General features: G+C 41.3%; 1 protein-coding gene across 2 annotated transcripts in view; it reads right to left on the reverse strand.

The window, feature by feature from the left end:
* The window catches only part of lactbl1b (lactamase, beta-like 1b), a 30,821-nt gene extending 8,478 nt beyond the window's left edge, over positions 1-22,343 (reverse strand). Inside the window, exons 1-5 of one of the 2 annotated variants that reach the window (XM_050038820.1) lie at positions 22,215-22,343; positions 14,734-14,809; positions 10,706-10,889; positions 7,319-7,425; positions 6,589-6,746 (exon numbers count right to left, since the gene is read on the reverse strand). In XM_050038820.1, coding sequence (XP_049894777.1) covers positions 6,589-6,746; positions 7,319-7,425; positions 10,706-10,889; positions 14,734-14,793 — 509 coding nt within the window. In that variant the 5' untranslated portion in view covers positions 14,794-14,809; positions 22,215-22,343. Of the gene's footprint in view, positions 1-6,588; positions 6,747-7,318; positions 7,426-10,705; positions 10,890-11,094; positions 11,325-14,733; positions 14,810-22,214 lie in introns of those variants that run through there. The other variant, XM_050038821.1, reaches the window with a different exon arrangement.
* Positions 22,344-24,613: the final 2,270 nt, after the last annotated feature.

Here is a 24,613-nt window from a genome sequence, read left to right on the forward strand (position 1 = left end):
GTGTGTATGTGTCCCCTACTGGGGCCTATCTGAATTTCTGTCTTTGAGAGATATTATTTTGTAATATAACTGAATTTTCTATCCATACATATAAATTTTAAATATATTAAAATGATAAGGCATCTTTGAGTAAACTGCGAGTATCATTTAAGTAGGCTATGTCATGGCCGGCTGAGTGTCCTCTTTTTTGGAAATCAAAATATGGTCACCCTATGCGAGTGAGCACTTGCATCAGCCACAACAGTGACTAACAAGACTGACTGTGATTAACCGGCATCATGTTGATAGAATACTGGAAAATAAATTACAGTTATATTAAGAATAACGTTACTATCTATATGTTCCTATATTTAATTTGGACCATTGACTCCATAATACTAACTAGCTTTCCATTCGCAAATTACTGTATAAGCTAACGTTACTTGAAACCAATGGCAGATCCAGAGGCGTAGCTTTACAGCTAGCTGGCTAAACTATTAGCTTACAGTTATCTTGTTGGCCACCCAGCTGTAACTTAGCTGTGTTGCATTGATCTGGCATTGGTTGTTTCTTAACTGATAAAGTAATTTGCAAACCAGCCTTAAGAGTCTGTATGAATAAACTGACGTTATCCACGAAGTACAGTAGTTTGCTACATGTGCTAGCTAGCAATGTGTCTATGTTAGAAAGCAAGCTAACGTTAGCCAGCTGCAACAACAAAATCACAATATATTTCACATGTTAGTAGCCATGTTTCCATCAGCCTGTTTAGATGCGCATCTAGAAGTATCGCATCGGAAAATTATGATGGAAACGCCAAAATTTGAATTAAAATCCCCTGATTCGCACAAACTAAAATACGCTCGCTTTAGGTGGGTTTTGGTTGATTTGAAAAATGTTGATTTGCAAAACGGGGGATGGAAACAGTTATGTTTGAATTACGTCTAACGTAGCGCACCTCTCTCCATGGTGATATCCACACTCTGGGTCCGGAAGGCGGTAATGCATTTACAAGCTGGTTGCCAACCGCCAGAAAACGTAGAAGAAGAAGAAGAATGCAAGACTTGTTTTGTTTCCGGTTCTGCGGAAAACTCACACGAGTTCGTAGTTTTTACCAAAGTCCGTACATTTAATGGAAACACACAGGATTCATATTTCATATTTCTGCAAAATATGCAAAATGTATGGAAACAATTAGGCATGTGTGGACTCTGTATTCTGGTGGCCACCAATCGTTTGTTCACTTTAGCGAACTCCAATTCTTAGCTGTCAGCTACTGTTGCACACTGTTAGTGCTGCAGAGGAGCTGAAGAAAGGCAAGGCATAGGAATGCTCATGGCGTCACCCCCTGTGGCGTCAGGGGGGAAACGTGCCGGAGGAAGAACGAAACTGAAAGTGGCGAAAGTATGACTGGGGCAGGTGGGAGGGGTGGTGGATGGGTCCAACAAACACAGACTTTCGCCCAGGAGAGCTGTTTTCCTAAACCCAACCACGTGTTTTTATTGTTGAAGGAAAAAAACGTCAATTCGTGGTGTTGTACTGACTTAGTGCTTTTATTTTGAAAGAGACTGCATGTAAACGGTAAATTTCTTGTGAAAATAGAAGTGTATTTTGAAAGAAGACAATGCGTGTAACAGGCAGAACTTGACACAGTGTCCCAGAACATCAACAACCAACTCATCTGTAGTACCTTGCACATCATATGTGGGAAGTCCATGACCAAACATCGATATGTGATGAGGTTGGAGTGAGAATGTGTTGGTCACATCCTTTGGATTTTCCCAGTAAGTTCGACTTGAGTCCCTGGCATAGAAACCAGTCCACAGACTGTTTTAAGCCCTTTTCACACAGAGCGCGCAAAGTGCAGACCTCCGCCGACGAACCCATTCATTGTGTATGTGCTACCGCAGCGCAAGAGTGCACCGCTCTGCCGCCGAGCTGAGTGGCGCACGAGAGGGCGCATACCGCGGCGTCTGCACCCTGCCAGCCTGCGCTTGAATTGACCGCAACGCGCTGTGACGACACCTCGGCGCGTCCAGTAGCAGAGAAGAGTCTGAAGTAGACCCGGAAGCGGTCACCATGGAGCTGTAGCTCCTGAACGAGCCTGTACTCCCCCAAATCCTGTCTTGCGCGCCTTGCTCACCGCTTGCTCTGCGCCCTACCCCGCTGTTATGTTTACAATCCGCTCACCCACTGGCAATAAAACGTGATTAATATTAAAGTTTACATACAAAACTTTTAAAGTTAATTTGTTGGGACTGCTTAATTGTACCAGTAACAATTACAAGCCATCTTTAAAGGGACATTCCACCATTTTACACCTAATACAACTCATGTGAGCATTGTTGTATGTCTGCTGTGGGTCAAAAGCAGCTTTCTAAAATCTAAGAAAACAACCCCTGACCATGACATCATTCATTTCTTGCATTTGGTTTGAAGACTTCTAATTTTTAACAAAAAGCCAGCTTTACAAACTTAAAAAGTGGAGTTTGAGTTGTGGGCTTTTATCAGGCAGGGAGCGTCAGATGAAAGATGCTATCATGTTGCATCACTGAAACTGTAAGATCTCAGCTTAGGGACTAAAAGGCATCTGCTGCATCAATTTGGACCAATCCTTCTTTCGCAAAGCCAACAACTTGCAATACTAAATTGCTAAAGTACCCCTTTAAGTCATGAGGGGAGGAAAACAGTCGATGAGTCTGTGGATTGCCAAAATGTGGTGCACACTTTGATTTTGTGTGAGCAGCTTATCTTCTTTTATCTATTGATTGCACTGGATTTGTCTGTTAAACTGCATGAACTGTTATTCTGACTCTGATCTGTTTTTATTTTTATTTTCGGTATTTTGTTTTTGGAGGTAATTACAGACTCATGTGAGGTTTTATTTTTCTCTGTTCTCTCTTCTTCTTTGTTTGTTCATTATTTTATTCAATAAACTTTTATCAAAACAATCTGTTCTAACAGTTAAAAACTTTTACTTTCAATTCCATCTGGTTATATACAGGCCAACTCTTGCAGGCTGTTCTCATGCACTGTTTGTACGTATACCTATCAAAAGTTATGCACCAGAATTTGTATGTAACCCACATAATGATGCGGCTGCGATCCCGTGACCAAGAGCAAAAGTCCTTGTAACGAGGTAGGTTGGGGTGGTGGATGTGTCAAACAAACAGCGGACTTTCCCTCAGGAGACCAAGCCCCCGGGAAGTGCCTTGGACTTTAAAGCTAATTTTTGTAGTGGTCAAACAGCAGTACTTGGATAATTTTTTTTTTTTTAAAGTGTTACAAACCCCGCAAAATGACTCGTTTTAATAACAAGATTTGTTCCATTTGGTTTGATGACGTTTAGAAAGTCTAAAAAACCCACAGGGTTAACTCATTTTATCCCCATTCAAGTTAGCGGAGCAGTTAACCCGAAGTCAGCTGCTTGACCCGCAGAAGTTGGCCACTAGGCTGTGCTTGGATGTGCTCAACCATGCCCAGTGGCTGTCTCTAGCGCACCTGCTCTATGGGCCGCACAATGCGGAAGATCCTGGTACTTTCATACGATGGAAATTAATCATTTTTGGCTTCATGTGCCACTGAGCGAATTTCATAGGATAATGAGATCTCACCCTCAGTGCTGTATCCAGGTCTCTTTACACATTCATGCAGGAGACCTGTATTCATGACGTGTGGAACTAAGTGAACTAATTTGAAGGTACGTTGTCACGTCATCACATTGTCAATTTACAAGTATGGAACTTTCCATTAACTACATAATGTGACAACGCCCAACCATGCTTCCTTTCCTAAACCTAACCTACTTAACTTTATGTTAAGTACGAAAGATTATGAGGCCCAACCATGATCCTTTTCCTAAACCTAATATACCAGTAGGTGCGCTCATTCGTGTAGACTCCTTAGATATTATATGAATGTTGTAGTGGTTCTCAAACGGTGTACAGTGATGCAAATCCAGGTGTGCCATGGGATTTTGTGATAACCACACATAAAAACAAACATTTATGTCATGATAAGAGTGATAACACGTGCACAGATATAAATACAGGTGTGCCTTGAGATTTTGGCTTGCCTGTTGGCACAAACATTTTGAAACCACTGAACTATTATGTATTTTGTTGATTCTTAGGACTGTTTAGAAAGTACTGTACTGTTCCAATCTAAATCATAAAAAGAGAGAGCCTTTCCTGCCTGGTGATTTCCCCACACACCATATATCTCTCCAGCCTATCTATTTAAAGTAAGAAAACAATACCTGCCGTTCCTTCCTTGAGGATCACTTTCTCTACTGAATATTCTCCTCTGGCAGGCAGGGCCAAAAACTTTACTCTCTAAAGTGATCAGTCTCTGAATAATTTCAGCTCTGGGCCTCACTTGATCACATTAAACAATTCCACAATCTAAAGGATGGACTGGTTCATTCTGACAACCTAACACTGTGGCCTGGCTTTCTAATCAACCTCCAGGATTTGTTTCTGCTGTGGCCACTGTGCAAAATGTCCTAACTCATCAGACACTAAATGCTTTAAACATACACATACTGCTAAATAATACACCATAAATTGTTTTAACAGTTCTTTTTTTTTACTTTAAGCTTTTTTCTAATGTCGCTCTCCTTTCCTGCGCTGTAACACGCTCTCAACAGTTACTTTACCATTTTTACAGTAACCATGAGACACCCAGAGGTAACATGATCACCATCATGCTGCAACATCAATTACACATCAGTCTGGAGCTGCTGTGCAGATGTGTGCCGGCTGAAGAATATTTATATCCAGAGCTTATGTGCCCATTACAATTAATTAAAGTGATGTAATAGAGCTCATTTGATAATGAAAACACACTGCCTCCTCTGCAGCACAGGAAGTAATGTGTTTAATGTTTCAGACTGCAGCTACAGAATCAGTAAAAAAAAACAAGGTCAGTGACAATAAACAGAGATAACCAGAAATTTGGGAGTTTAGTTTACATTCAACATTTCAAAAATAATTATTTCTACCCCAGAATTTTAATCCTAGCAGCATGGAGAAGGCTTAAACTGCTTTTAAGTTGATACCGTTGTAATGTGGGTTTACCTATATTGAAATAGAAACACATTATGAGAGAGTTGTTTGAGATGGTTGGTGCTCCATTTAAATAAAACTTCCGAAATTCAACTGCTAAATAACATATGAAGAAACTTTCTCTTCCTCCGGTAGAATCAGTAAAATCTTTTAAATCATGTCCTAAAACTCTAGTCTTTCCTAAAGCACTGAATTAATGTCACCTATTTCCTTTTAGTTCTGTGTTCTTATCTGTCCTGTTTGTTTATATCACCCATGATTTTATTATTGTTTTTTATTCAATCTTGTTTGTTTTGTAAATTATTTTGTTACTCTGTTTTGTAGTGTTTTATAAAGATGTTTTTAACAAGTCATTGCTGAGTTTCCAACTGCTTATAAGGCACCAACTGTCGGTGCTCTGTAGCAACCACTTGGTGTTTTTCCAGCAGTTTTTTAGCCACCAAACATGGGTGTTTTGCAGCGACCCATTGCTGCTTTTCCATCTGCTTGTTAGGCTCCAAACATGAGTTATTCTGTTTTGCCAGCGGCTTCTTAGACACCAAATATGGGTGTTTTGTAGCCACAAGTCACAGTTTTTCCAGTGACCGGTTGCTGCTTTTCCATCAGTTTATTAGGCTCCAAATGTGGGTGTTTTGTAGCAGCCTGTAGCTGTTTTTCCAGCAGCTCTTAGCCACCTAATGTGAGTATTTAGTAGCGACCTGTTGCTGTTTTTCCAGCAGCGCTTTAGGCACCAAACTCAGGTGTTTTGTAGCAACCTGTAGCTGTTTTTCCAGCAGCCTCTAGCCACCTAATGTGGGCGTTTTGAAGCGACCCCTTGCTGATTTTCTAGTGGCTTTTGAGGCACCAAATGTGAGTGTTTTGTAGCTACCTGTAGCTGTGTTTGCAGCAGTTTTTTGGGCTCCAAACGTGGGTGTTTTGTAGCAATGTTTTGCTGTTTTTACAGCGGCTTTTAAGGCATTAAATGTGGGTGTTTAGTAGCAACCTGTAGCTGTTTTTACAGCAGCCCTTTAGACACCAAACTCAGGTGTTTTGTAGCAACCTGTAGCTGTTTTTCCAGCAGCCTCTAGCCACCTAATGTGTGTGTTTTGAAGCGACCCCTTGCTGATTTTCTAGTGGCTTTTGAGGCACCAAATGAGAGTGTTTTGTAGCTACCTGTAGCCGTGTTTGCAGCAGTTTTTTTAGGCACCAAACGTGATTTTTTTTGTAGCAACTAGTCGCTGTTTTTCCAACGGAAATTGTGCCACAAAACGCAGTTGTTTTTTTACCAACCCATTCCTGCAATTCCTGTCAGAGTAGTGGCATGAAAAACGATTGTTTTTTTACCGAGACACTGCTGCTTTTCCAGTGGGGATTATGCCCCCAAACTGGGTATTTCAAGCCACAACATGATCTTTTCCTTACCATAACCATGTGGCTTTTGTGCCATAATGTGTAAATGTAGTCATGGTTTGCAGAAACATACAATGCCAACATTTTTTCTGCCAAGTGGGCTGAACAGGGACACCTGTTATATTTGTGCTGTAGGTTTCTATGCAGTACTCACCTGTATATGGTGTACTCACTGGGGGGTCCTGAGAGAGGGTCACTGCCATTCCTTTTTCCAAAGTTGCCAGTCCACAAAACAGTGTCATTTAAGATCACGATGGCCGACAAAGAGGGAAGGCTGATAGGGTTAACACTCTGCCGAAGCAAAGCGTCTACCTGTAGGAGACAGAGCAGGAACAAAGTACCAGGAGAAATAATCGCATTTTGTTTGGTGAAGTGAAATCTGCTGATAAAACAAAATCATTCTTCAAAACTAATTGAATGTAATGAATAACAAACTGATTTTCATGCTCAATTTGGCTTTAGGTGTTTGGTGGCGGAGATGAAAGAAGCTTTTTTCAGTACAACTGTAAACTGAACTTTATCTGGCAAACTTCTGCTCAACTTCAAATTAATGAGTCAGATATTGGTGCTGATGTTCATCCTTTCCTTCGCATTTCTCCTCATTACTAATGAGCAACCATGACTATTTATTTTCACAATCTCTGATGGGTACCGAGGTGCATATATTTCATTGCATTTCAACTGGTCATCAACACTGCTGCTTCCTGCTCAGACAGACCCTCAGTTTTTTATCCACTCTATCTGTAATCTCCTTCTGTCAACAGCGACAGCATTTGGTGTGAAGGATTACCGCGGCCGGCCTGTAAATTTCCTCGGACTTGAGCAGGCATGACAGAAATACAACCTCAGTTTTAAATCAGCGCGTGATGGACCGCTCCTCTCACCTTCTCCAGGGCCTCTTTCAGACTGGGGATAGGATGTTCCAGCGGCAGAGGTTCGGGGAAGCGAGGACACATCATCTCTGATTTGGCATTCCGACCCATCTCATCATCTGGGCGGTGGGTGGGAAATGAGAAAAGAGACAGAGAGGAAAAGAGAGAAAAGGAAGCACAGGGTGACAGGCAGTTGTAATTCCCACTTGATATTTGATAGAATAATGTATCAGTGGCACAAAGGCCAGTGTGATGCGGTATAATTGGCTAGCTCTGGGCTTTATTAATTCTCTGCGCTTCCTGATGAACCCCGTTGATCTGACGGGATAGAATTTGGCAGGATATATGATATACAGCCAGCTGATCAATAGAGACATTGCCTGGTCCCACTGTGAACTCTGTATGAACAATATGATATTTCAATATGTTTCACTGTAGCTTCAGGCCACCATTAGCCTTTTCATTCTGAAGGACCGCTATACATGAAAAATAAGGTTGTTGAAATATAAAAAGATGTATTTTGTGCACATTGGAAAATATGAATCGGAGCCTGTGGAGCTGTTTTTCCCATTTATAATATCACTTGACGTCTACTCTGACTCTGACGTTTACTTATATACATCACATAGAGGTTATCAGCAGGGACTGTGTTTAGCAGAATAAGGCATTTTGGCTCTGAACAAATGAAACTAAAGAGCCTGATGAGACGCTTTAATTAACTGTCAACATATTTCAACCAAATTTATTATTTAAAGCACGCTCACTGCAGTTGGAAGGGTGACATATTCTGCCGCTTTGTTTGACATTTAGTTTGAAGGAATTACAATCAAAACATTTCACTGTAATTAATTTCACACGTCAGTTTCAAACGTTTGTGCTCTTATTTCTTTTTTAAATACAGCTTGTACTGTCCTAGAAATTGAAAATGATCAAATTACTGCTCTAATTGACACTGCTTTTTGAGATCTTGAACATGTTATGATGCTCCTAATTATGCACACTCACAGCACAGACTGGGCTCACTCACAGAGTTTCAAAATACACCGCCTCACCACCACACCAGCATCATTACAGTATGTGGACATATGGGGCATTTTCAGACACAAAGGGTCGCGGCGCTTCCCAGCATAGGATGCTTGATGGGCGTACCACCAGGCATGTGGGCTTTCTGCTCCCAGATGTCAAATCAGATCAACAAAGCAGCTCATTTGGCAACTTTCTCTTATATTGTGAAAATAGTTTCTGAAAACAATTGAGGCGAGAAATAAGCCATGCAGTTACTGACTCTTAATTTTAAATCGACAATGTTTAGTTGTTGTTTAGTTGTGAGTTAAAGATTTTCAGGAGTTTCCAGTGGTGGCGAGTCGTTCTGGATCCCCCTGATTTGTATAAACTAGCTCTGATTTAACTGTCTCTTGAAATGCAACACGACCAGAATGCATTGCATGGCTGCGCACATAGACGATTAATGGGAAGCGTGGAAATGACGGATCCTGTGAACTCGTAACTTTATTGTGATGCCGGGGGCACCGTTTAGCATTTGCACCAGACGTAGTGGGCTTTCCATCAAGCCAACATTTCTATGTGGGGCCCGTCTGGGTAGTAAATGGGCTGAAAAATGGGCCCTATATCCTCCTGAGACCCTGTGTCCTCATAAGGGGACATCGCATCTTGAGTTTGCTGGACCTTATACTTCATTCTTCTTAACTAAGACCTGTTGTCCTAGTTCGTGGACACTTTTTGTGCCATCTAGTGGTAGTAAGAGCACAATACACTGATCCGTGTAAAAACAAGATGGCAGCCATCTCTGCCAAGTCAGTCAGCAGCCAACCTGATCACACTTTATGGTTGAAACTTGTTTATTTATGATTAATAATGTTTGTACTTTGATATGGCAACAAATTTGACCAATTTTAGCGACAGTAACAAGCTAAGACACTGTTAATTAGAAAGTTCTCGTTGAGGACATTGGGATTTATCTATTGTTGATAATATTTAGGTTTTTATACTGATCAGGTCCTACTGATCTGAAAAAAAGGAGAAATTAAAAAAGGCATACCAAACAAAAGTCTCAGGAGGATATGGAATTGTCCACATGTTCTAAAGTGGTCCCATGCAGATTACCCACATGGTTGATCATACCCACGTGGGCTCCAGGTAAGATCCCCATGTTGGGCCCATACCCACTTAGTACCCAGGTAGCCCTTGCAAAACCCATGCATTCCCATTTGGGTAAACTCATCCATGTGGGCAATTGGCATGGGGCCATTATTGAACCTGTGGACAATCCCATATAGGGCCCATTTTCAGCCCATTTACTACCTACATGAGCCCCACATGCAAATGTTGTCTGGGCACCAACTCCAACTGTAAACCCTTTTACGTCATTATCAGACATTAAGAGCCATGGACATAGTTTAAAGAGCGTGAGAGTCTGCTACGGGACCACTCGGGACCGCTTCTTTCTTTACTTTGGTTGGCACATTCGTCACATGATCGCAGCCTTCCAAGATACGTGTGATATACTAAATTTGTTGCATTACTTTTCTTCGGAAAACGTAAAAACAGTGCATGAGAACAGCCTGCTCAAAGCTGGGCTACGATCTTTTCCTGCCATAACCAAGAAGTTCTGTTGTCTGAACCAAACCACTGACCCCTTCTACATCAAGATACACACATGAGGCTGCCCCAGGCGTCATTTTAGTAACACTGGGACTCCTGCCACACAGAAAAATGTCAAAGGGATGAGATCATGTTGCCCAGCAAGCACAACTGTGGAGTAATGTTTTAGCAAGCTAATGCTGTATCTCATAATTACAAGATAAAGATTGAACAATTAAGAGATCGTTTGACTTCTTAATTACGAGATGTGTATCTCCCTAATTACGAGAAAATAATCTATTGATTATCAACACTGCAGTAACTGAGGCTGTGGATTGTTACTGTGGCTATAAGATCAGATAAGAAGGGGCATCCAGAGTTTAGCTGCAAGCTAATGGCTCTGATTCAGAGGTGAATGTATAAATGAGGAAGAGGCTGCAGTTACTGGATGCCCCAAGTTCAAGGTTGCAGACAGTGAGATTTTTAGATCACCACAGAAAAAGAAATTATGGAATTTAAATTATCTTTCTGCTTTCAAGTCTCAAAAAAAGGTCAAATCTTAAGGTAGCCGGCTTTAAATAGGTCAGCGCTCACTGTCATTTGCAGTTTTTACATTCAGGTTAACCCGATCAAAACATGTGGTCTGAAAAAGTTTTATAGATGATACTGCAGCTCCTTAAAAAGTCCATTAATGTAGAAGGATTTGCTAAGATCCTGGTTGCCGAGACCTTTTTCGTCTGAAGAGAAAACACCCCACACAATGTGGTCCACCACCTGTTACCAACAGTTCAGTCTTACCTGGCAGCAGTTTTGGCAGCTGGTATTGCCAGAGGAAGCATCCTGTCATCACCAGTGACAAAACGAGGAAGAACACCAAACCCACTTGGGTCCATTTCACCTTCATCTTGCCAGTTTTAGTGAGTCCTTGGAATTTAACACTTGCAGCGGGAGCAGGAGCAGGAGCAGCCACAGCAGGAGTTGGCTTGAATGCGGAAAGGGAAGGAGCACAACAACAACACCACACAAGATTAGCACCCAGTCTGTGAAATTGTTTGGTTACACACTTGATAAAGTTTCCCATATTTGTGGATACACTGAACAGATATTCTTCTCCATGTTTTCTGCTGATTCTAGTTGTAAAAGAAGTCTTTATACAAGTGATTCCTGTTGCACTCAACGGTACTTACCACCTGATGCTTCACAGGCCAGAGCAGGAAGATCTGAATCACCAGTGACACAGTAATCTAATCACACAATCAACACCTCAAACATCTACTCAGAGTTAGTTCTACTATGTAAGCAAGTCCTGCACCCCAAAGGCAGTAAATGGTTCCCCATGGAGGTTTTCCTGAGCAGGAGAAAGGCACAGACATGGACTCCCATCTCTGATTTCTCACTGACTGTGCTGTAATCCTGGGCCAACGGCACTCCCGTCCCCTCACAATTCAATTTCCTTTCCTGCAGCCACAGGCTGTTGACATCATAATCCCCAGATTTACTCCACCAAAGCGGCCGGGGGAAGTCTTAATCCCTAATCCCCGTGAATCAATTCACTTCAGTCCTTCGCCTTGTGGAGCCCGCCACCGAGCTGGCGAAGATGGCACCCACTCAGACGACATGAGTCGAGATAGGGGTGATACGGTGCGCCTTTTAGCCAGGGCATGAGTTTAAAAGTACAATCACTTGGGTGCAGCGACTCTGGATCAGCTTGGTGAGGTTATGACAGGCAATTTGGGATGTTGAGGGGAATTTGGATAATAAGTGATGATAAGATACGACTGCGGTCAACAACTTCTTCACTCAGATCACTGCCAGCTGTCATACGGCTGCACAGAAAGAGTCCAAGAGATTCCAAGTCAATGTGTTTGCATGTTTTGATTTGTTTGTTGAATTTCAGTGCTAAGAACACAATCACAGCTCACTGGAGAACAATTTACAAATGAGATCTTGTACCTTTGCTGCAAAAAGTAAGAGCTGATGGAGCATAAAAACCTGGCGGTGTGTTTGTAGTCTTTGGAGCTAAAAGTATTCTCCGATTACCATTAAATTTATAAACCAATACAATTTACATACAATGCTAATATGTACCACTAACAGTCAAAAAACTGCTGTGATGCTGTCAACATGTAGTTTGTAATCTGTGCCAGATTTACCTTAAAGTTTAATCTCATCTGTCTTTAGTATTCAAGAGCAATGCCTACGGTTGCTTAGCATGCTCATCTTATCTCCTTATCTAGAAGTGAGTGGTGGAGTTGCATGATCTGATGATGTATAGCAGGAGATGATAGATGAGATTTGCTTTATGTTTATACCGATGTGTTCACCCTTTTAATATCTCTGATTTGTCATTGCAGGCTATATTTCATGAAAATAGATATAGGCCTATAAAAATGTTTTGCTTAGAATAATAATTTGTGTCTGATATGGTGATAAGGTCACAAAAGGTTCCATCATCTCCTTAAAAAATCCTGAAATTACATCTATTCCTCAGTCAAATAATAATTATGTTCATTTCAGAAGTTTAACTGCTGGTTGCAAGATATCTCTAACTTCAATGAGGAGTCTCAGTAATGATTGCTGGAGGATCCAAGTCTCTACATCAGACTGGTGTAAGTTCCATGAGATTCATGGCACAGTGACCAGACTAATTAAGAAGTCACAAATCCTGTTTGTGTTAAACACAGATTTGAGGTGCACACAGATAAAGTGGAAAGGCTCTAAAGGACTAGTGTGTAGGATTTACTGACATCTAGCAGTGACGTCGCACATTGCAAGCAAGTGAAACTTCTCCTGTGTGCCAAGCATGTAGGAGGCAGAGGCAGAGTATTTGGTTTGTCCATTCTGGGCTACTGTAGAAATGACATGGCAGAGTCTGTGGAAGAGGATCCGCTTGGTTTGTAGATATAAATGGCCTATTCAAAGATAACAAAAACAAAATGATTCTCAGTTTTAGGTGGTTATAGACTAATGAAGCATTCATTCATTTTCTTTAGCCGCTTATCCTGTTAGGGGTCGCAGGGGGCTGGAGCCTATCCCAGCTGACATTGGGTGAGAGGCAGGATACACCCTGGACAGGTCACCAGACTATCACAGGGCTGACACATAGAGACAGACAACCATTCACACTCACATTCACACCTATGGACAATTTAGAGTCACCAGTTAACCTGCATGTCTTTGGACTGTGGGAGGAAGCTGGAGTACCTGGAGAAAACCCACACTGACATGGGGAGAACATGCAAACTCCACGCAGAGGAACTCCTTCACCCTGGGGTTCGAACCAGGAGCTCTGTTGCTGTGAGGCAACAATGCTAACCACTGCACCACCGTGCTTTTCATTGCATTCCATTTCTGCCAAGATATCCCCCCAAAATCCTACACACTAGACTTTTAAGTGAAGGAACTATAGGCATCTATAGGGGGAACTTTAAGGGTGCTTTCACACCGACCCTGTTTGGTTCGGTTCAATCAAACTCAAGTTCGTTTGCCCCCATAGGTGCGGTTCGTTTGTGTAGGTGTGAACACAGCAATCACACTCAGGTGACATTAAAACCACCGGACTGAGACCTTCTTGAAGAGGTGGTCTCGGTCCGGTTACAAACAAACTCTGGTGCGGTTTGTTTGTGGTGAGAACGTGTTCCGACCTCGATCTGAACCAACTGCAGTCACATGACACATTGTTTGGGTTAAACATGAGCATGTTACAGTCCTGGAGGATTATTAATGTGCACCTCCTCCTGTACTGCCTTAATATGCACATTCAGCACATCCAATGCATTAAAACATTGTTTTCTAGTTGGAGCCGCGCCTCGTTTTCAAACTGTATGGTTTGACTAAACGATGAGCAGCGCTAAAATCAACCTGCATAGTTGACCCTCCATTGTGACATTAGAAAGTGTCACATTTATCTTGCAAGTGTACTCTTCTTCAACGTTTTGTTTACTTCCTATATTTTTCCCGCAAGTATTTTATCTGGTCCGCTTGTAAATGCTGTCGTGAGTACACGAACCAACTCTAGGCAATTATGCAACTTGGTAACAACATTAGTCCCTGATTCGGACCACAGCAAGACAACTCTAGGTCTGGAAGCACCCTAAAAATGCATGAGCAGGAAAGCTCATGGTATTATATTTGTTTTTATTCACTGGCTCAGCCAAAACATACAGAACCCATTCAGTCCTTAGAGATGATATTTTTTTTTTTATATCTTGTGCAGACAAGATATATAGAAAATGTAATCTGATAGGGTTTTTGGGGCACCACAAAAAACAGAGCAGGTGGGAATCTTGTTATTTTATCTATAAGTGGTTTTTCAATTGAATTTCCAGAAAATACATTATCACAACATCTAGAACTGTCACGATCTTAAATTATATTTCACCTGATAGAAGATGTGATCTATCTACTTCTAGCTGGTGGCTTATATGAATTAAACACACAGAAAACCTTGGCGATAAATAGACTTTCTATCCATCGTCGGGTACATCCAGATCATTCCTTCTCTCGGCTTAATCATAAGATATTAATGGTCTGTCCAGAGCTCAGTAATGTATTTTGATGATTATAGGTATCATGATGTGATGTGGGAAAATGAAGTGTGAAAGCAAGCTGCGGCTGATCCTAGTTGCATAACCTGTGATTGCTGGAGAGCACAGCAGCTGGCCCATTTCACCAGAGTCAGGACGTACACTCACATCATCACCATCATCATCATCATCATCAAGGCAGTTTAATGTGTTTCTTTGCATGTTCAGTTCATCCATGTGTTTGCGTGTCTTAGTGTGTTGTGTGCACAGCTTGTATGTGTGTGAGGCGGTTGCTTTTACCTGGGCTTGAACCCCGTCCACTGACGCCTCCCTGAGGACTTTGCTCCCCGCCTTGCCCATGGTTTTGCTGCACCAGCTGTTACATTAGAAAAAGAAAAAGCAGTTATAGCTTCCGCACATAATTTGCCTTCTTTGCTTTGCTTCATTACTGCGAGACGGCATGAAAAAAAATGTTCACCATGTCCTCTTTTGACGCTGCTCTCTGCAGAGGGATCCACAGGTATTAAAGTAGAGGAGGAGGAGGTGACATTTTCTTATTGCTGAGGCAGTTTGGACTGCTCTGACATATAACAAGGTGACACCATAGACTAAGAAACATTGTATGAGTCATTGTGGAAAGTCACTTAGTGCTACCCATGGCAGGAAGAATGTGCAATTTCTCTGTGTGTATGCTTGCTCTCCTCAGAAATAAAGCCCACTAGTCTGTAAGAAAGGAAGCTGGGGTGTAGAAAAGATGCCGCTACATGACCACCAACAACTGCAGCAGGAGCACTATTTATAATAGTGATAGACAGCCAGACACTGGAGAGGTGAGAGGTGTCAGAGGTGGAGATGGAGACCTAGACGTGCTACATGTGGAGGGCAATTATCACACTGTGAGACGACCTGTTGGATCAGCACCCGAAAGACAGAGAAGTACATCATACAGTCGCTGATCTGAATGAACATTTTTAGCATGAACAAGGCAAGGAAGTGTTTGAATTACAGGTAAACATGGGCAGTCTCAGTTACCCCAAGATCTCACCTTTCAAAGCATCTGAGCGACTTTATCTTGGGTTTGTTGGTGGCTGGGAATGGTTACGAGGCAAGGTGTTATCCTCCACACTTTGCCCTGAGGCCAGGCTACTCTTGAAATGAACTGGTTTCTGCAAAGTGTTTTCTTAACACTTTTAAAGGCAAGAGTGTTTATGTCCGTACAAAATGACCACACTCAAGGGCGAGGTGAAAAGCCTGCTGTCATAGAGAGGAGTAATGAACCGTACGAGTGGAGAAAACAACACACACTCTCAGACATGTGGGCTGTAATACAATGTGTGGCTGTTCTTCCCTTTTTACTCTTTAAGTTTTCAATAAGAACAACACTATTAAGGTCATTTTTCATAAATGTCAGTTATGTTTTCCAGTACTTTACCAGTATAATAAAAAATATAAGTGTAATTTATTTCTTCTTTTCTTTAAATGCCAATTTGTTCCCTATTGTCTTGTTTTCTTGTACCATTTCTACATTCAAGTATCAGCAGTTGAAAAAACAGTTGGTACGAGCTTCATACAACAAAATTAAACTGTAAATCACAGGCTGTTTTATGAAGTGACTACATGACATCTGGTAAAACAAGCTTAGAGTATGTTAAAGGGTCAGTTCAGCTCAAATCAAAAATGCATATATTTCCTCGTCCCTGTAGTGCTATCAGTGTAGATTGTTTTGGTGTGAGTTGTTGAGTGTTGAAGATGTCAGCCTGCCTGTGTGTCTGCCTTCACTCCTCAATAATGGAACTACTAGACACACAGATCCACCTCCCCTTAGAGCCAAAATACATTAGCAAACTAACTGACCTTAATAAGTGTCTTTATGACATCAGTTCCTGGATGGCTGCAAACTTTCTCCAGCTCAGTGAGAGTGAAATTGAAGTTATTTTATTTGGACCAGAGCACTTGTCCAGAATTGTCTCCTCATCTTGGCCCTTTGGTCCCCTCTCTTAAATCTCTTGATAAAAATCTTGGGGTCATATCTGATTCTGAATTGAAGTTTGACTGACGAATGAATCAAGTAGTAAAATTAAGTGCCATGCAGTTGTGTCCATGTCGACGTAGAGCCTACGCTGTAACCTACGCCGTAACCTGACGTGCACCTCCCCAGAAATGTAACATGTGGCGGCGTCGCAGTGCTCCTGTCTATTTTTTTGTGAGCTGAAACCATTTCCCTCAGTGGAAACGAAGCTCTTATATAGCCTACTCTAAATTCACAGACAATAAAACCTCCACTAAAATAGCATTTTAGGTCTTCTATGTGATTTATCCTGGCTTCATGTGAGCAGAGGAAATCTCAGCTAGCCACTAGGCTAATTTACACCATGTAAAATGCCATAGGCCTGTGCTAATAATGTTAGCATGTTACATTTGTTTGGAAAACATGTTTAGTATGACAGTTATGTGTCAGTGAACCTTGTAAGTTGTAATGGAGCCAAAATATGTACCATTACCGTTGTTGTTGTTGTCCCTGGCTTCATATGCTAGGCTAATTTCTACAATGTAAAATGCCATAGATTTGTGCTAATAACATTAGCATGTTGTATTTGTGGGGAAAATGTGTCCAGATAAAGACAAGTGTTTGTCTGTGAATGCTGCGAGTTATAGTGAAGCTGATTTGTGTACTTATGTTTGAAATTGTCTCTATAAAGCCATGTTTAATGTGTGTTTAATGTGTGTTTGTGTGTTTTGAATCAGCTAAACTTAACACTAACACTAAAAATGTTTTGGAGGTGACACAGACACACCACTGCACAAGTATAAATGCTCAAATCATGCTTTACTTGTGTATTTTTGAGTTTGGGTTGAACTGTCTCTTTAAGATTATACTATGAATGCAGGTTAAAGTGTTAGCATTGCAAGACTTAACTGTGGCTCTTTACAAGGACAAAATGAATGAAGTCTCAGGATGTTTTCATTAAGCATCTCTCTTTGTGTTTCTACCTCCATTCATGTGAGGACTTGTCTTGTTCTTACTGGTCAAGCTACAGAGCACAGCCACATACACACTGTTATAGAAAGTATTTTTTAAACAATGTTTCCTTGCTGCCTGTCAGCTGCTGAACAGTTTGTTAAGGTGTATACAGCAGTTGCAATTTGAAGGTTAAGGTTGCTGAATTTGAACAGTTACACAGGGTTACAGTCATACTGTGCATGCTTTGCAGTTATTATAGGCTACAGTTGTGTGAAGGAGTTTCAGGGTCTTTTAGTTTCCCACACAGTCTTGCTTTTTCTCACAAAGATGGGAATTTCTTTAGCAAAGCTAAACAGTGACAAAACCCACATCCTGCATGTCATAAACTGAAGTGTTTTCAAGTGACCTGGATTGTAACCTGCTTTTTACCATTGATTTCACTGATAGCAGAACAAATGACCTTGCCTCAGCTTAACATAACTCACAAGTCTTCAAAACATTTCTTAAGACTGGAATAAGAAAGGCTGAATGCATCCTTGGGAGTCTTTAGCAAGTTATTTTAATGAGTTAAAGTTGGAACAAGTAAGTCTGAATTTTACAAAGATAATTCTATGGGCACAAAAGGCTAATTGTAACAGTGTCAGTTATTCAGCAGTAATTACCTGACATGCTTTGGCCCCCATAGTGAACATGTGGAACGTTTGATACTCAGTTTCTGTACCCCTACGTACACATTTGGGGGTTCCCCACCTGTAAAGGGGTGTCTCCTGCCTGTGTCACTTAATTTGTGTAGGGGCTCTGGTTATAGAGGATTTTGTTTTTACCTCCCGCTATCAGGTATGTTTTCTGTGTTTTCTTGTACCGAATTGAATGTAACATGGCCGCCCTGTTGCTGCTGTACTCAACACATTCTCACTCCAACCTCGTCACATATCGACATTTGGTCATGGACTTTCCACGTCCAGATATGTCGTGAAAGGTACCCTGTGTGCGTTGGTTGTTGACGTTCTGTGACATCATGTCAAGTTCTGCCTGTTACATGCATTGTCTTCTTTCTCTTTCAAAATAAAGGCACTACATCAGTACAACAATGCGGATTGACGTTTTTTTTCCTCCCACAACTAACACACGTGGTTGGGTTTAGGAAAAAAGAACAGGGTTTGGCTTATTAATCTTGCAGGACGCAAACACGTTTGTTGGACCCATCCACCAACCTTCCTGCCCATCCTACTCGGACTTTTGCCGCCTTATTTTTCCGATTGCCATTAAACTAAAACTACGTTTTTTTTAACACCGTCTGACGCCGCAAGCCACTGCCCAAGCGATGGATTTTGACGACTTTGGAGTGAGACTGGCCTCTTGTACTCCATGGGAGAGGGGCTTGGGTTTATATGGTCGTAATTGACGGGGGGTTTTGTTTTAACCTCTTGCTGTCAGTTGTCAGGAATAAACGGAGATCACCTCCAAAGATATCCACAGTCTGGGCCTCTTCATATCAACACAACGCAGACAACATGAGAGTCCACCAGTTACATATGTCAGTATCACCATTTGGGGTTGCAATCTAACCCTGTGCTGCATGTCATCACCCCATCTCTCTCCCTCTTTCATGCTATATCTTTCTTATCAAATAAGACAAAAAGCACCCAAAAATATCTTTAAAAAAAAGACAACTTGAACTTGATTTGGCTTGAAATCAAACATTAAAGATATAATGCAGGATTGTCAGATACTGTTGGTGAACACACTCGAAAGTTAAAGCAAACACCAGATTCAGTCTCGTCTGACTTTTCGCCTTGCTATATTTGAATATTTCCAGAGACGCGTCTCTCACCTCCTGCTGCTTAAGGTCTGCAGCTGGTCGCTATCTTTTTATAAAGTCCAGAGCTCACCTGAGAACTGTGGGGGTACACGACCATAAATGTCCAGAACACAGAAAATAAGAAGAAAGTAAGAAAATACAGACAGAGAGAAGAGTCTCTGCAGAAAAATACACCACCACACACTTCTAGTGGGTGATGATTGAGAGGGATTACTTCTGTATTAGTTCATACATTGTTCTTTTGGAAAATTCTGCCTTGTATATATCTTACTGATACATTGATTTACCTCATTTCCACCACGATGTTTCACAGTGCAGCAACAACAAAAAAAGGAAAACAAAAAAGAACACTAAAGCACTGAACTTAATTAATTTGACAGTCTGGGATTTTCTTCCTTTGTTCAAAAAGCAGAGAATCAGCAAATCATTAGTGTCTGTTCATAAAAAGACAATAAATCAAACAATATGTTCAGTTTCTAGATTCAGAGGCAAAGTTATAGAAATTCAGGCATCTGTTGATGAACGAACCATTGTGAAAGACAGCTACACCTACTGCATCATAATCTCCCTGACTACTGAATGTTTCCTTTGCTTATTTCTAATGTTCATACTTAAAAATAGGAAAAATATTAATGTGACACTAAGTTCAGCTCCTCCAACTAAATTAGCACAACAGATCATACAAGTTTATATCTTTAATCCAAATATGCAAAAGGAGGGAAAGCTGTACTGTCTGCTGTATATTTCAACACCTCCAAACCAATTAAAATTCCATCAGATATTCAGCACTGAGCTAAAACCTGACCTGGCATTTCAGTTCTAACTCAGTGTGCCAGGGCTAATGAGCCAAATAGCCACTGCTTACAGAGCAGCTTCTGAATGCTGACCAGACTGCATCTTTCCAGAAGGGTTATTAGCTTGTTGTTGGAGGTGATGGTCCTGTGGCTAAAAATGGTATTTCCAGACACTCATTTATATGTTATATTGAAGTCTTTCATACATAAAGTGTACTGTAGGGGGCATGGTTCTGGGACATTAATCAATTTAATGTGAAGTCCAAGCGGGTTATGAGTTATACAGATTGTTTGTTGTAACCACCTGCACGGAGGCCAGAGGCTTTTAGAGTCTGCTAAAAGGGAAATGTTGTTGGAAAAGAGCGAAAACTTTAAAACAAGACTAACAGTCAATTTCACAAAAATGAAATGCATATGTGCAGATGAACGGTGTTTGGCTTCCCCCTGTACCCAGACCTCTGCTGCAAGACAGGTGGGGAGCTGTGGGGGGAGCCAAACACTGTTCATCTGCGCACACTGTGATGACACACAGCTGGTTGAATATCAGTAAAGTTTCCCTGCTTCCTGTACAGCAGGGTCGGTCTTTGTTTCACTGTTATAATCATTAAAAAGCAAAAGCAGCATGTGTATACATTCAGTAGGCTATATCTTCAGTAGCTAGCTAGCTAACCCTACACTTTTCAGGGTTTGATTTTGGTTTTGGAACAGGGAAGAAACATATATCTTTTTCCAACCTCTCCAGGTAACGAGTATCATTAATACACGACGTGCCCCAGGCACAACATTTAGCTCCAAATTGAAAATGAAGAAAATCTGAAATCATTGCATTAGAGTCAACAGCTGTGTCTCAATTCAGGGGTTACAGCCTTTGAAGGACGCGACCTTCATGGTCTACATCGGCCACATCCTTTGAAGACCGCATCAGCCAAACTGAACGTTCTCCGAAATGAGACAGTCTGGTCTGCGGAGGATTTCCTGGTTACATCACCAGTAGTTCTGCCCCAACCCATTGGCAATCCTGTTACCTAGCAACCAGCTTACTTAGTTAGCCCTGAATCATGGACCCAGAGATTGTTAAAATCCTTTCATCCGTTGCATCCTCCAAATTCTGGGAAAGAAGGCTGCATTTCTCGGTTGCATTTGAAGGAGCCTTCGAGATGAGACAGCCTTGGTCGCGCCAATGTGACGCAATCAGCCTTCGAAGGCTGCAGCCCCTGAATTGAGACAGCATATGGATCACAGCCACAATGCTAAGCTATGATTGGCCCGTCTGTGTTTGAGAGACGGGACATAGCAAGGGTAAAAAGCCTCTACTTTATCTTCATTTACTTTGCTGTTGTGTCAGTCTACAATAATAATGTCCACTGGCACTCTCACTCTTACATTATTTATGCCACTCAAGAAGGCAGCTTGTCTTTTAACTGTGTAATTCTGTAGTAAATACTTGTAGGTGTAAAAGGTAAAAGATAAATTGGACAAATGAAGTACCTTGATCCATGTTTCTGTCTAAAAGCTTTCAAGAGTTTGAAGGGTAAACAGAACATCACAGCACAACATTCCCTCTTACACCTTTCTGGGTTTGATTATGCGGTTGAAAAGCTCAACTGACTAAAGTGTTCACTAACCTCAGTGCTGCTGGTCACAAGAGAGATACTCAGAAATCAGATGTAGACATGATGAGACCATAATAAAGCAAATGTCCAAACAAGTGATCTAACTGGCCTGTATCCCTGAAAGACCTGCAGTCAGTCAAAAAACCAAAACAAAAAGTGGCTTTTTTCAAGAAAATAGCCATTAAGATAAAAAAAATATGTCTTTCTCATTAAAATGAGCCATGTAGTGATGAACAAAGCAAAGAATAAGTTGTTGCAATTCAGTATAAGTCATTTTTCACCCAGCTAAAATTAATTTGCTGCTCTATTCAGTGAGGTGCATTCATGACAAAAGGCTCCAATAAACCACAGTTATGATATGAAAGATGCAAACAGCTCACCTGTGATGTATTCAGAATCCAAATGCAAATGTTTCTCAGTTTATAAGAAAGGCAAAAACATTTGTGAATGAATTGATGCGCCACATGCACAAAGCGTCTAGAATCAAGGCCAGTGGAAAAACACGTTACATAAGCTGCAATGAATGAAGCGCCTCTTTTCTAGGCCACAAAACATCCTACAGTGCATTGATTAATTCTTTGTACACTTACCTCAGGTTCTGAATCTACTGACTGCTTCTCTCCCTCCTCTTCTATCAAAACACTGAGACAAAAATATTCCTGCTTTTGTTCCGTCTGGGTTTGAGAGCTTGGAGCGGGACGCCGACAGATGTTAGTATCATGGTTATGGCTAAATCCTGCTTGTATCAAACCCAGCATTCTGGATTAACCATCACAGCCAATGGCCACATCTGCCATGGCACAAAAATGGGTGCCCTCTCACTCTGTGCTGCGCGTGCGGGGGTTATTTTTATTATCTTTTTTCCTCTGCATGGCTTGTGGTTTTATGAGGACAAGTTTGCTCAACAGCCGACTGGTGTTATTTCCTGAGCTAACCCATTAATAAGGTTATGGGTCTGAATTGTTGGTTTTATAGAGATTACATCTTTGGCTGGAGGGTTGCAGGTTCAAGTCCCTGTATGGACCAAGTACGGAGTGAGGACTAGTAGCTGCATAGGTGCCAGTTCACCTCCTGAGCAAGGCATCAAACCTTCCATGACATCTCTCCATTAATGCATGAGTATAGATCCTGTTTGGGTATGTGTGTGTATTTCAGGCCTGTGTGTGTGTGTGTGTGTAATCATAATGTACGATCCTTTAAAAAATATCAGTGTTCAAAAATTGACATCTTGGGTAGTAGTAGAGAACAGAAGGATGTCTGGAGCAAACATTAAATGTACTGTAAGCAATTTTTTTTACATGTATTAATATTTTTTTATTGCCAATGATTGAGCGGATTGTGACATAACTTCAAAACTAAGACCTTTTCTGACTTTCTCAGTTGCCTATAACTGGCTGTGGACTGACTCCTAAGAAAAGGATGCTAGCCAAATTTTTTTTAGAAAATCCATAGGGTGTAATGAGCCAAGAAATCCCTCTGGCCGAAAGCCCTCACGGCAACCTTCTCCCAACAATGTGTCACATCTCTCCTTACCTCAGATACAGGGATTGAGAGTGCAGCAGTAACTGTAGTGGCTGTCTTTAGTCTGCATAGTTTTCATCTTTGTCTCAATTCACTTCTATAAAAAACACATCTTAACGACAACAGAAGACTGCCTTACATGTTGAGTTGGCTTGGTAGCAATGCCAACGAATGAACGAACGAACGGTAAAACAACCACGTTGCTTCACCGTCCTCGTTTATTTTCTCAAACTGAACATTTCACAATAAAGGCTTCACTTCATGTTCATTTGTCACATAGGGTAGTTGCACAGGACCGATATAAAGATTCAAAGAGGTCAAAATATACAGGAACAAGGTAACCTCTTCAATATTACACTAAAACATATTTCTCTTTGTAATGAAGTCATACCATCTAACTATAAAATCAACTTATCACTGATAAATGGCGCTTACAGTGATGTTAGCTACATTAGCCAAGAAATACAGTCCTCTAAAATCAACAAATAATTGGCACCAACCACAACACAGTATCCACAGGTTGTGTGTCCTTTTAATACATTTTGCAGAGACGGATTATGGCTTACAGCTGAGGTTTGCACTCGCTGAATTAACTGCATTACAGGCAGTATGATAAGCAGACAGGTGGCGTCAGCTTATAACGTGGCCAGAAAGAAAATGTTGCAGCTGTGTAATACATGGCTGGGCAGTGTCAGGTTGAAACACGAACATGTAATATAAGGAGCAGGAAATTCCCTATAGGGCGGGTGGGATGGGTGATGGAGGGACCCAACTAATCCCGTACTTTTACCTGAGAGACCAGTGTTTCCTGCTTGTCGAGCCTAACCATGTACTTTTGTTGCTCAAACCTAACCACATGCTTTTGTTGCCTAAACCTAACCACGTACTTTTGTTACTCAAACCTAACCATGTACTTTTGTTGCTCAAACCTAACCATGTACTTTTGTTGCTCAAACCTAACCACGTACTTTTGTTACTCAAACCTAACCATGTACTTTTGTTGCTCAAACCTAAACACGTGCTTTTGTTGCCTAAACCTAACCACGTGCTTTTGTTGCCTAAATTTAACCACGTGCTTTTGTTGCCTAAATTTAACCACGTGCTTTTGTTGCCTAAACCTAACCATATGCTTTTGTTGCCTAAACCTAACCAGGTGCTTTTGTTGCCCAAACCTAACCACGTGCTTTTGTTGCCCAAACCTAACCACGTGCTTTTGTTGCCTAAATTTAACCAAGTGCTTTTGTTGCCTAAACCTAACCATATGCTTTTGTTGCCTAAACCTAACCAGGTGCTTTTGTTTCCCAAACCTAACCACGTGCTTTTGTTGCCTAAATTTAACCAAGTGCTTTTGTTGCCTAAACCTAACCACGTGCTTTTGTTGCCCAAACTTAACCACATGCTTTTGTTGCCTAAACCTAACCACGTGCTTTTGTTTCCTAAATTTAACCATGTGCTTTTGTTGCCTAAA

The sequence above is a fragment of the Epinephelus moara genome, chromosome 24 (genome assembly GCF_006386435.1).
Source record: "Epinephelus moara isolate mb chromosome 24, YSFRI_EMoa_1.0, whole genome shotgun sequence".
Lineage (NCBI taxonomy): Eukaryota > Metazoa > Chordata > Actinopteri > Perciformes > Serranidae > Epinephelus > Epinephelus moara.